The 13,204-nt window shown below is 37.2% G+C and overlaps 1 protein-coding gene across 3 annotated transcripts in view; it reads right to left on the bottom strand.

The window, feature by feature from the left end:
* Positions 1-259: 259 nt before the first annotated feature.
* The window catches only part of LOC137405994 (uncharacterized), a 35,973-nt gene continuing 23,028 nt past the window's right edge, over positions 260-13,204 (bottom strand). For all 3 annotated transcript variants that reach the window (XM_068092490.1, XM_068092491.1, XM_068092492.1), the window contains exons 5-8: positions 11,296-11,448; positions 5,669-5,749; positions 3,104-3,348; positions 260-1,971 (exon numbers count right to left, since the gene is read on the bottom strand). In XM_068092490.1, the coding sequence (XP_067948591.1) occupies positions 1,614-1,971; positions 3,104-3,348; positions 5,669-5,749; positions 11,296-11,448 (837 nt within the window). In that variant the 3' untranslated portion in view covers positions 260-1,613. The remainder of the gene's footprint in view (positions 1,972-3,103; positions 3,349-5,668; positions 5,750-11,295; positions 11,449-13,204) is intronic.

The raw sequence follows: 13,204 nt of genomic DNA, 5'->3' as shown, positions 1-13,204 counted from the left end.
ATAGCTGGCGTATGTCCAATTCACATTACTATTCGGTACGTACGTGAATAAGCTTTTAATTACCGGTGTTAGTTTTCTCCTTACAACTCAAAAGAAGCAGAGATGGAACAACTTCCAAATATTAATTCTGGGTCGAGAACGCGCGGTTTTGTAAACCTGAAAAGCTGAATAATGGAAAAGCCAACTCTTGAAAACATAATCGTTATATTATAGTTAACGATTAATCAGATGCATAGGGAAAATTCCTAAATTTGGTGCACACCTAGTGAGCCAAAAACGTTCATGTACATGCATAACATCACTACTTCTCCTAAAGCAAGAAATTTTCAAGCGTTGTACAATATACCATATATATGTATATATATATATAGATGAACAACATTTTATACAAGGTAGCAAATATGGTCATTTATGAAAACTAGTGATTTCACAGGTCAGATCTGATAGAAGAGCATTAGCAAGCCAAAACAAAGAAATTTGGCACTCAAAACATAACTTGATAATAATAATATATGACTATAAAGTAAGCAAAAATATAAATAAGATTTGAGAATGCAGATGCAACCCCAAAAAGGAAGATATGAAAAAACAGAACAATTCGAAAAAACTAATACAGTAGATTTTGTTGTTTATAAATATTAAAGGACTCAATAAAAGCTAACCATTGTAGGTAGCAACATAGCAATAACACAAATGCCAGTTATTGTAGGTGCTATATCATAGCAATAAGGCATATGCAAGCTATTGTAGGCACTATAAAATTTTCTTCTCAAATAATAACTCGGTGCCATTACATAAAAATGTTTTTCTTTGGCATTACTTTAATGCAAACTTGCAAATGATTGCAATTTTAGTGGTCCATAAATAATATATTAAAAGATAAATATATAAAATATATGAGTTGTGTATAATTATGTTACAAAAGGAAGCCTAGATGTCAGAAGTGTCCAATATATGAGCAGCATGTCTCCCAGTAGGTTATTGCTGTAGGTTACCAACCTAACAGCTAACTCAATGCTAGCGTAAGTGTTCCAAATATGACCAACTTTTCCACGTATCAATAACAATGATGCGAGCGAGAATTGACACGGTTTGGTTTGCAAACTATTTTCAAATGATATGTTTTACCAAGACCTGCCTGTAAACACCTTCCATCTGAATTATTGCTATTCCATTATTGTCCAGACAATTTGCTTGTTGCAAACTATAAATTTAACATAGCAAAACATGATTATGCTGTTGTGAATATTAGAGAGTTCATTTATACCAGGCAAAAACCTTTTGGTGCCAAACTGCTTGTCAAATATCCAAGCTTGTCTGTGACTTGACAAGATCAATAAAAAAACAAAAGAACAACTAACAAATCTAAAAATAGAAGGCTATAGACAGGCAGGCTTTAAGCTAAATTTTAATAGCCAAAGGATATGCAGTTAGGAAATTGCTGACATACAGGCGACATTTGGAGTAAATTCTTCCAACTGTACCAGTGATAAATTTGGCGCATGAAGATAGTTATCTGGAATCAAATATTGTCGTTTTAAAATATTGGCCCTTTTTCATCTGGTGTATCATTACAGCTGCTGCAATAGTTAGCTGGAGAGGAAAGACAACTGCTAATCATGTAACTCTTCCCCGTTTATCAATTGTTCTGTTTCCGCTTTGCTATGGTTGGGGGCTAAATCAGATGAGTCGCTGCTGCTCTGCACGGAGCTCGGCTGTTGTTGTACATTGGCATTGTCTGATTCTCCAATATTTTTTAGACTGCTTGTCGCCCCGCTAGCTTTACTGTCAGCGAGAAGCTGCTGCCGTACAACCGCTGATTCTGAAACTGTTCTGAATCTCCGCGGCCGTTTACCTGTAACTGGTGCTATTTCAAGGCTTCCGGTATAATCAGCAGTCCGGTCAAAGGTCACTGGAATAGAATCGATGACCTTCATCTCCATACTTCCTGTGTAACCATTGCCTTTCAACCTAGTCCATCAATAAACATTTGTATGAGGAGATTGAGGGGGTGATACAATTTCAAGCATGTCCTATCACATGCACACTTTTTAACTACGCTTCACGATGCAGTTTGCTAAACAACAAGACTGCATACTGCTTAGACTGTTAGCTAAGGAAAGATAAACCTTGTAAATGTTTTACAACAAGTAAAATTTACTACACAATGACACAATAAAGGTTAGTTCTACTAGCTTGTCCTAATTCTGGGTTCTAGGGAGATGATAGCAAATGTAGGAAAAGAGAAGATAATTCTTAAATGAAGCGCCTTTGATTATATTGAGGAATTTTGGTAGAGCAATTGCTGACTGAGTGGGATTAATGAAAGCAAGTAATGACCACAAAAAAAATCGTCAAACTTTCATTTTGCACATACATAGATCAAACATAGTTTATACGCTGGTAGACTGTTTGTGGGAAATCAAATGTAGCCTTTGATAAACAAGAAGCTTGAGCAGCAATGTTAGTGTTTCGCGAATCTGTGAATTAAATAACTTGTACGATAATCTGTGTACGATAATAACTTGCTTTTCATCAGTTTAAACAATTTACAAATTTAGGCTGATTTCATACCTTCTCTAAGTGACACGCATAGAACTAAAGCTATTGAACAATTTGCAATAATTCACGTCACAAGAGATGAGGCGTGAAGTAGCCAGGAATCGCTATATATATCTCTTTGCAGATCACAAAGTCAATCTTTATTGTAATAAAGGCGGTGTCTATCCATCAGTCGAAAGCCACAGTTAGAAGACGAGAAAAAGATTGCATTGCACAGAGCCTAAACTATTGAAATTCAGCTTGGTATACCGACGCTTTAAACCCGACACCAATCCACCACCTTCCGGTATTTTTGAATAATTGTGCAAATAATTATCGGCACACCTAACGATCTCTCACAGCACAATTGACTGCTGAAGTACTACTGTTAATAACGATGGTTTAGTATAGAGACGCTAGTAGAACGGTCGACAAATCATCCTAACAACAGTTTGTGTAGCTACTTGTTGTTGATATGCCGAAGCACAATCAAAGCATTTAGGCTGATAATATGTGTCTGTGGAAGGAGTAATGTAATATATTAAAGTGCGGTGAAAAGTACCTGTTCTCCATGTCAGAGGGCATTGAAGCTACAGGTCGAAGTTCCAGAACCCGTCCATTAATTTTACTCAGTGCAGTTTTTGGATGGCCGTTTTGAGCCGTTGTTGGAAGCTTGAGTGAATCACCGCCTTCTTCTTCGCAGAGCGTCTGAGAGTGGAAGGAATAAACTGTATGCTGCGACTGCACGTAGTTGAAGGGGGTCTCGGTGATATGCACATGCTGCACTTCTGTGCTGTTGTGAGTTCGCTGCAGATATATTACAGAACAACATCGGAAATGTATAAAATTAATAACGATAATAACAGACAGTGAAATAGCGGCTAGGATGTGCATCACAATGTTTTATTAGCCAATGATGAGTCCGTTATTTTCTGTCGAACTCAACAAGACTTGTGAAGAATCAATGGTTTTTGTTGCAAATAATCTTAGAAAAGAATTATGCAAAGAGAGGCAGACACAGACCTTCATTCCACATTCTACCTCTTTGCATCAACTAAATAATATAACTTCAGGTTTAACACCCCACAGTTCAGCTCATCTGATGAATGCAGGGGTAAACTTCAGGTTTAACACACAGCGGTTCAGCCCATCTGATGAATGCAGGGCAAATATTTTTGGCTAGATACAGAATTTAAGTTAAAACACCTACAAACCAAGCAGAGGTTGTAAAGACTGCAGCAGAGAAAAAAGATGTCAGTGGCAGTTGATGGTGGTGGAAAGAAAAGACAATTGTGATTAAAATTCTATGCTACAATATTTAAAATAAATATTAATATAGAGATAATACTTTGAACACTATAAAACAGCTAAGCATATAAATAGTATTATCGTTGAAATGTTACGTTGAACTTCAAGATGTAAATGAAATCTAAAGACACTGAAATGAAATTTATAGTTTTAGAGGAGTTATGTGTTCATGCCAATTTTGTTTTAAGACTAGACAACTTCGAATGAGAGCATTACATTTATGATTTGATCTAGTTTTATTCGAATTCCTTTTCTATTCATATTTAGTACTACTGAGTGTAATGTTCTTGATGATGTCAAATACTGCCAATAGTTTTAGTCTAAAAACTGGCACTTGAAGATAATGTAATAGCGCAGGCTTCTCTATTTATCATGGTCCCAGTTTTCAACCGAAACTGCGTAGAGCATGATTTATTTACTGTTTCCTTTCGTTCAAAACAGATATTGAGTTGGATTTCTAAATTTGATAATCTAAGATAAAGATTTTTCACATTTTCTGGTTAAAGAACACAACTCTTCATATATATAAAGGCTGTTCATGTCCTGAAGACTAACTAAATATCACGTGTGCATCGCTTTATAACGCTTCAGGTATTGACAGCAGCTATAATTACCCCTTTAAATAAAAAGTTGGCTTCTTTCCAGATTCTGCTTAATACAGTTCAAGAATTCAAGAAAACAATACAATGTTTGTGTTTGTCAAAGAGCCTATAATCTGAAAATGGTAATGATATATAGCGGGATTCAATGGATTAGCCACATATGTGTATACAGGAGTATACATATGTATACATAAGAGTATATGTGTACATGTACTCTCCACTATAATATGAGCCATGTCTGTCTGTCCATGTGAAAACACAGTTGGAGACTAAAAAAAAGATTACATCAGACAATATTTGAACCCGCAACGATGGGCTTCACCGCGCAACGCGCTACTACCTGCATCAATCGTTTCCATATTTTAGAATTATTGTGAGTAGACATATTCTCTGTGCTTTATCGGCACACATGACGATTTCTCACGGCATGCTGGATAGACTGCTTAGGTACTAATGTAGGACAAAAAAAGAAATCAAATTTTTGTTAAGATGAAATGAAACTGAACATGTTAACTCAAAGTCACTTTGCAAGTATGCAAAATCAACAGACGCACACAATTTAGTAAGAGTTAATTACTTACTACAAAGATCTTTCTGTAAACGAATTGTACTTACGTCATTCCACATCGGCCAGCATTGAAAAAACATATCATTATACTCAACCTTGCCTTAGCTAATCTACTCTATATTCTAAACTAGTACCCTGGCAGTCTAGTAGTCTGAGTGACCGTCAGGTGTGCCAATAAAGCGCAGAGAATAAGTATGTCCACAATAATTCTAACATATTGAAGGTGAATTATTGGTGCAAGAAACAGTGCGCCGGATGGCAATTTTGAATGTTGCGAGTTCGAATCCAGCATTAAGAAATCTTTTTTCCATCTAACTGTGGCTCTGGACAAACTGATACTGTTTATATTAGAGTGAAGATTAGAGAATAGATACAGCAGCTTCGACCCTGTGGAGAACTGGCATGCTGCCATTTCCACTTAGCTTACTAGCGTAATTGTTGTTGTTTTATGGCTGACAAAAGAGCTAATGCTGTTATTGCTCATATAATTAGAAATAGATTCATAAGGTGTATAGCTTTGGAGTTGTTTTCCCATGTCTATAAAACTAACCATAAATATGTAAAAACTAACAAACGTAGAGCTGGCAAGGAGTACAATCCTAACTAACCCGGAGCTGAGACACAATGAAAGAAAATGATCTATACTCACAGGAGGATTATAATCATTAGTGTGTCCTCTCCCTATCTTCACTTCTTGATAATGAGAGAGCACGCAGAGCTCAGAGTAGATCTACAAAATTTGTATGACGGCGTCAAATGATGCCACTACCAGTTACTCACTGGCAAAGATAGAAGCAAAAACACAGGCTAATTTAATACTTAATTTATTTCATTTGCAATTTGAGGTACTGCGTTACACAAGTGCCTGAGTCATCGAACCTCCGGTGGCATACAATTCTTAAATCTAAACAAACTGAGCCATTCAAATATGTAATTTATAAATAAAGTTCATAGGAATACTTATCATTTATATTACTCGTAGTTGAAAACAAAATTGAACCAATTCTTGTAGCAATATTTCCCATCCCACTGGCTAATAAAAACCTTCGTGTAAATACAAGTTATAATTATAGCTTTGAAAAGGGTTTGCTGCAGGGCTGAACCTGCCCAGCCTGCTTATGGCATATTGAGTACTAGGAAGTGTGCCTCTTGCAATTCCTATATGCATACAGGTTTCTCCATTCCTCACCTATGACTCTTTGACACGGCAATATACTAAACAAATCTGTCACCCATTTGTAGGTTTATTTCACCCCATGCTCCAAAAAGTTTGCATGGGGAGGTAAAAGTGCTATAGAAAACCATAAATCGGAATACAATGAGCTTGAAAAGTTTTAAAAATCAAATTTAGCAGTGAAAATACTAATCTGAGCTAAAGGTGGAAATTGACTTGAACTCTGTTGAACTAATCTACACTAGTTCATTATAATTGGGCTGTAGGTATGTACGAACATACACGCACACGTATGTACATACGTACACATGCATGTATGTTACACTTGCATGCATGTATGTATGCACACGTGTATGTATGTGAACATGTGTACGTACATATGTACACATGTATATGAATGTGTACGTACACGCGTGCATATGTATGTACATATAACTTTTTATTAACAATAGTATTCATCAGTAAAATGATGTTTTTAGTTACCTACCAAAAGCAAAAATGTAAAAAGACATAAATGTAGAATTATTGATGGAGTTGACCAGGCGTGTTATAAAGTTGGTAAGCTAATAATATTGCAAAAGAGTCGTATAGTGAATTGTAGGTTGTGGTAACAGAAAGTTCAGATACTGAAACATATGATGGTGGATGTAGTATGTGGGTGTCACGGAATAGAAAACAATGTTTGTCATAGATAATTGGTAGCAAAAATATAATGCTTCCTGGCAACATTATTTACTCTATTTAAAGTTCAATATTTAATTCTATTATTGCTATATTTGATGAACTTCGTATAAAGAGAGTAATACTTATGCAGAAACTAAAGCAACACAATAATTACACACCGTTATTGTCCTGGACATTTTCTAAATGTTTTAAAGAAAAGAGTATTAAGTGGAAAAATTAAATTAAGTATTTTCTGCAATGATCCAAAAATATGCTGCTTTTTCATGTTTTTGTTTGCTTCTAGAAGGTTAGACAACTTCCTAAAACAGTTTTCAAGTAATTATCCATGGTCTGGCTGTTAACCTCAGCCATGATTAAAACCATTAATGTTGCTCTAAGCCAAGAGAAGACAATTCATTAAGCTGTAAGGGTAACTAAATGGAATTCATTGACACAGCATACCGCAGGCAGAATGGCCTTGCAAAAGGTCATTATAGGCCAATTCATGGAAAACCTATTATTATGAAATGTAGCGTTACAGGAAATCCTTCATCGATAGATATGTCACTGTACCTATAATGAAACTTATTTACCTCCCCCTATAATTCTCCCATTATACCGCATACTTGACATTCGCAAGTGGAAAACCTTCATCTGTAAATGCCCCCTTTATCAGTTTAACATTCTAGCTGTAACAGCTAGTGTAAACATATTATAACAGTCAACATGTTTGCTAGACAAGACATTCAAGGAACTGAATATTACTATGCATCTATGACACGGTTAACATGTAAGTCTCATCCGTACATCCGTTTCATTCATGCAAGATGAAAATGGCAAAAATCGGCAAGTCAAGCCAGTTTGGTTATTCGCAAATCTTTATCGAATGTTTTATGTTTGCGAAAGATGGAAACGGCGTTGGCGAATGATGCCCAAGAAACTGCCGCGCTAGCTGATCCATTCCGAGCATTTTCTGCACTTCAGTCGTTCTTATTTCGCTTTGAGCAGTTCCGAATGCATCGTGATTGGTTCTGGCGTAGAGATCCGTATCTTTTTTAACAAAGAGCTCGCGTTAATCGGCAGCATGCGAATGTCGATTGAAACACTTGCACGGTGCTCAACGTGCGCACAACCCCGAATCTGCATCGTCCGCCTCGTGGAAACACAGAGTATATACAAGGCACCTTGTTGATGTAGCATCTGCACTTGGTCAAAATAGTGTCAGACTATCATATGACAACTTGCATATTTTAACATAGAAGATCAAATGTTCCCAACATAAAAAATACCTAATGCCACAGGCGCCTTGTCACAGCCTTGTCAAAAACTATAGGCAGTCGAGCAATAGTTGTCTTGTCTACCTACAGATGGGGGCAGGTTATGTGACCTTAACTTCAATGTCTATTCATTTCAATTTTCAAGTATTACGTTATTCTAAATATATGTTCATTATGTAGTCTTCACGTCAATGGGCAAGCATCACCATTGTTTTTAACCCTCAGGGGCCATTCAACGTGAACCGGGCCATTCACGTGAACCGACAAGAAACAAGAGTAGAAACACATAAAATTGTCTAGCTTCAACCACAATCAGCATTCTTTAGCCTTTGTCTCAGAAGGAAACAAGAACATTCCAGATAACTTTTATTAGTTGAATTACAAACTGCTATGAGTGTCTAGCCAGTGACCGTGGCAGATGACTGGCATGGAGTTCAGTGCTGCCGTTCCTAGGAAAACCTATCTAAATGCTAAAGACACACGAGCTACAGTAGCTAGACTGAGAGTCCTGTCAGGTTCCCAATGTGTGGGGCTCGGTGTGCTCATCACCCTTACAGTAGTGTGCGAAATAAACTGGACTCAATTTGTTGGAAAACTAAAACTCTCATTTACAACATTGTTACTTATTGTGAATTCACTCAATAGATATAAATTATATTTTAAATTAACACTCAATTCTATTTGCTCACTTCAAGTGGAATAAGCAAATAGAAATGTATGTTGTGTCATCATGTCTGTTCGGGTGGTTATCTTCTGATTCTGACATTATAAATGAAATATTCAGAGTTTCGCCTATATAATCATTCAAAACATAATGTCACAGCTGTTTGGTTCACATATTTGAAGTCAGAACAAAATGAAAATTAATTTAATATGTAATTATGGCTATCGACTAAATTCACAATGAGTGACAATACTGTAAGTGAGAACTTTAATTTTCTAACAAAGGGGGTCAGTTTATTTTTCACACCACTGTAACAACTTTATGAACTTTTTATAGCTAGAAATAATAATAATAGCTCTATTATATGAATAACAGCCGCTCATACATTGACAATTCAGAGAACCTAAGCTAACCCTATACCAGTACTAGATAAAGAGGCTACTAAGAGACTGTAAAACTGGTATAAGAATGAAACTTTTATATTTTGAATGTTTTTATAAAAATAGGCCTTCTCTAGAAGCTCCTTCTACCGTATAAAGGACGAACTTTTATATTCTAAGAACTGCGGCTTCAAGAAATGTCAAAAATCTTTCAATAACACACTTGAAAAGAATATATCACTTAAATTATCCATATTCTACTAGAGTGTCTAATAATTGAAACAAGTTTTTGCTTTGATTTTTAGAACTTTTTGCCATTCAGGATCGTTGCAGTAAAACCTTTCCTAAGATATTTTACAGAGTTGCAGCCAGACATTCCTTCTGCTCCAATCTGATGAGGTGGGAACACTTCTCATATTTCATTGACCTACCAAGGGCCACAACGACTAGATTATGCCCTAGTAGATCATCTTGCTACATCTAGGCTTGCGTTATACAATGGAGGTGTTCCAAGCGCCTACTACATACCTCAGCACTCTACTACGGACCATTGCCCTCTGAATAATCACTCATTGATGCATGTAATATACTCATAATAGCAAAATCTGCCCCCTTTATATGTAAACAATATAGTTATTTTTGTAGACTACTATATAGCTAATATGGAAGTATTTGCACAATCCGGCATGAGATATACTTTTGTGAGACCGAAAACAGGGAGCGCAAATGTATGTAAGGTTTCACAGACAACTGCTACCGTTAACATACATGTATGTTAAGGTATACATAACTATATTTTCAGTAGTTAGTAACCTCAGGTGAGCCACACTTCCAAGAAAACTCCTTACAATCCAAACTAAGTCTTTATGAAAGGCAGCGGCAGCATTCCTGAGCTAATGAATACGTTTAATCGTTCAAACTATGAATAACTAGGTAGATTATAAGAGCAAACACGCGGGTTGTGATATATTTGGCTGCGAGCCAAAGAGCAAGCCCACACATCAGGATGTGTCGCTGTTCTGTGTTTATATTTCCAACAGCGCGATGACTCCAGACTGCTGTACTAAACAGTTGCTAGTAGTACGGCCACATTCTCTAATCGCCATTCCTTAGTTAGTTCTTTCCTTTCCCACTACCCACACCTAGAGGTGGAACGAGACACGAGACATCTCGAGTATCGACCTCTCGAGTATCAACCTGTCTCGCCCGGATCGATCTCGTCTCGACCGAACTATTGTCAAACTCGAGACAGGAAATAGGACTAAAGCGCCTGCGCACGGCTGTTAAAACATGGCTGCGGAAGAAGGAAAATAGAGTTGCAGAAAATAAAGTAAGACCTATTCAATAGATGGTAAAAATATACGTGTACAACGCAATATGTTTATAATAATTATTATCAATCAAGCTCAAAATTCTTAGAAATATATAAATTCGCTATTTTAGAGCAGTTTGTGTCACTTTTGTTTACAAAAAATACATGCGTGTTCCTTTTAAAATGTTGTATTTAAATCGTTTACACCAGGTGAAAATTAAATTTAAAAAAAGGCTTATCAATTTAATATATCAAGTGCGCTAGTCCTTGTGTAGTGAAATCATCACCAAATGCTCATTATTTTACTGTCTCGTGTCTTGAATTTTTACAAGACAGTGTCTCGAGTCTCGTCTCGAACTTGAAAAACCTGTCTCGTTCCACCTCTAACTCTACCCACACCTGGTAAATCATCTGCCTGAAGGGGCAGAGTCACTGATGCTGCGTCTTGCACAATTCTCATCACGTGCAGCTTCGAGATTAACTTTTAGCTTTCATTTTAACAGCTTTCGTAGACAGACACCCAACTCCCAGTTTTATAGCAATTTAATAGACAGTAATTAAATTATATGCTTCGTTACTTTGTGATGAAATGAGGACTGCCTGTTATGAAGGGTCAAAAACTGACTAGAGGTAATATTGAACAGATCGTGGTACATTATTGCTTTGTAAGATTTCTAACCTCTGGTTCATTTCGTAACAAACTGAAACCAACTTCCATCGATAGAGGTATTACGGTAATGATATAAATGAGTAACTCTATATATTCTGATGCGTATGATGAGAGGTAAGTACAAGTAATAACTTACACTGATAATGGTGAATATAAACCAGAGGAGAAGCATGGCAATGATTATACTGGAGAATCCATCAAGGAGTATGTTGTATATAGTGTGTACAGCGTCTAGGATGATGAGCATTGCAACTAGGACCATCCATGGCACCATCAGCTTTGGCTTTCTCTGCAAGCAAATGTAAAACACAGCATGTGAACCAGCCTTGTAGACCATGATATGCAGCAAGTGGACCAGCCTCTGGCGAAACCATGATACACAGCAAGTGGACCAGCCTCTGATGAGACCATGATATGAAGCATGTAGACCAGCTTCTAATGAGACCATGATATGCAGCATGTGGACCAGCCTCTGGTGAAACCATGTTACACAGCAAGTGGACCAGCCTCTGATAAGACCATGATATGCAGCATGTGGACCAGCCTCTGATGAGACCATGATATGCAGCATGTGGACCAGCCTCTGACGAGACCATGATATGCAGAATGTGGACCAGCCTCTGATGAGACCATGATATGAAGCATGTAGACCAGCCTCTGATGAGACCATGATCTGCAGCATGTGGACCAGCCTCTGACGAGACCATGATATGCAGAATGTGGACCAGCCTCTGACGAGACCATGCTATACAGCATGTGGACCAGCCTCTGATGAGACCATGATATGCAGCATGTGGACCAGCCTCTGATGAGACCATGATATGCAGCATGTGGGCCAGCCTATGATGAGACCATAATATGCAGCATGTGGACCAGCCTCTGATGAGACCATGATATGCAGCATGTGGGCCAGCCTATGATGAGACCATAATATGCAGCATGTGGACCAGCCTCTGATGAGACCATGATACACAGCATGTGGACCAGCCTAGTAGACCATGTAGGCTAGTGTTGGGCCGGTATTGGGTTATTCGCTCTTACCGATACCGAGAGATTCTCGGTATCCGAGGAAACCAATCATTTTCGGTGTCAGCTAGGTATCCGCAGCCGGTTTGATGTGATCGGTATTTATCCGTAAAAGCTTACCAGTATATGGTTATACGGATATCCGGAGAGATTTTTAAAACGCTTCACGACGAACATGCCAATCTCAGCACGCATTGGCGAACAAATTCAACGAAAATTTCCACGCTTACTGTATCTACTATTATATTACGTTACATTTATAATGCCACCAGCCTCGAAGGTTTGGGAGTTCTACACAGATGGGAGGACGTATAAAGACTCTAACGGGACTGGACTCTAATTGGACTGCGTATAATTATGTGATTACATTACCTGATTACAATATGTGATAGTAAGATTTTTTTAAACTGTTTCAGTATATTTAACAAAGAGAGCCCATTGCCATTATCTATCTGTTCTTTATTATACATAACGTTTGTATCAATAACTATATTTTTTAATAGAATAAACAATAAAAACATCTATCATAAAAATTATATTTCCATCTTTCTTTTCTTTTTTGGCTTTCTAAAACAAGGAGTCTCTTTGCCGTAACAATATACTGCTGACTAAAGAATGTTTTTTGCACAGGCTACTCTTTGCACAACGATAAAAATTGTTCGTGACAGTTATGATTTAAAGTTTAAACCATTTAAAGACACACTGATAACCACATACCGAACAATAGTACCGACAATATCGAACTTTCTTAGTTGGCAAAGGATACCGAAGATGGTAAATACCGAGGATACCGATACCTGAAAAACCGATAAAAATGTGCAAGGATATCCGATCCGGCACTAAATTAGATACCGGCCCAACACTAATGTAGGCTATGGTGCTTTAGTTCGTGTAAGCGATCATTCAAATGAGGAATTTCTGCATCATTAATTTTATACTTAATCAAGTTTCATATTAAGATAATAATAATAATACAATCGGCAGATCAACAATGTTGCTAATTTCCTAGATGTTTACGA

The sequence above is a fragment of the Watersipora subatra genome, chromosome 10, assembly GCF_963576615.1.
Source record: "Watersipora subatra chromosome 10, tzWatSuba1.1, whole genome shotgun sequence".
NCBI classification, from domain to species: domain Eukaryota; kingdom Metazoa; phylum Bryozoa; class Gymnolaemata; order Cheilostomatida; family Watersiporidae; genus Watersipora; species Watersipora subatra.
This window is presented reverse-complemented; position numbering and strand designations above follow the sequence as displayed.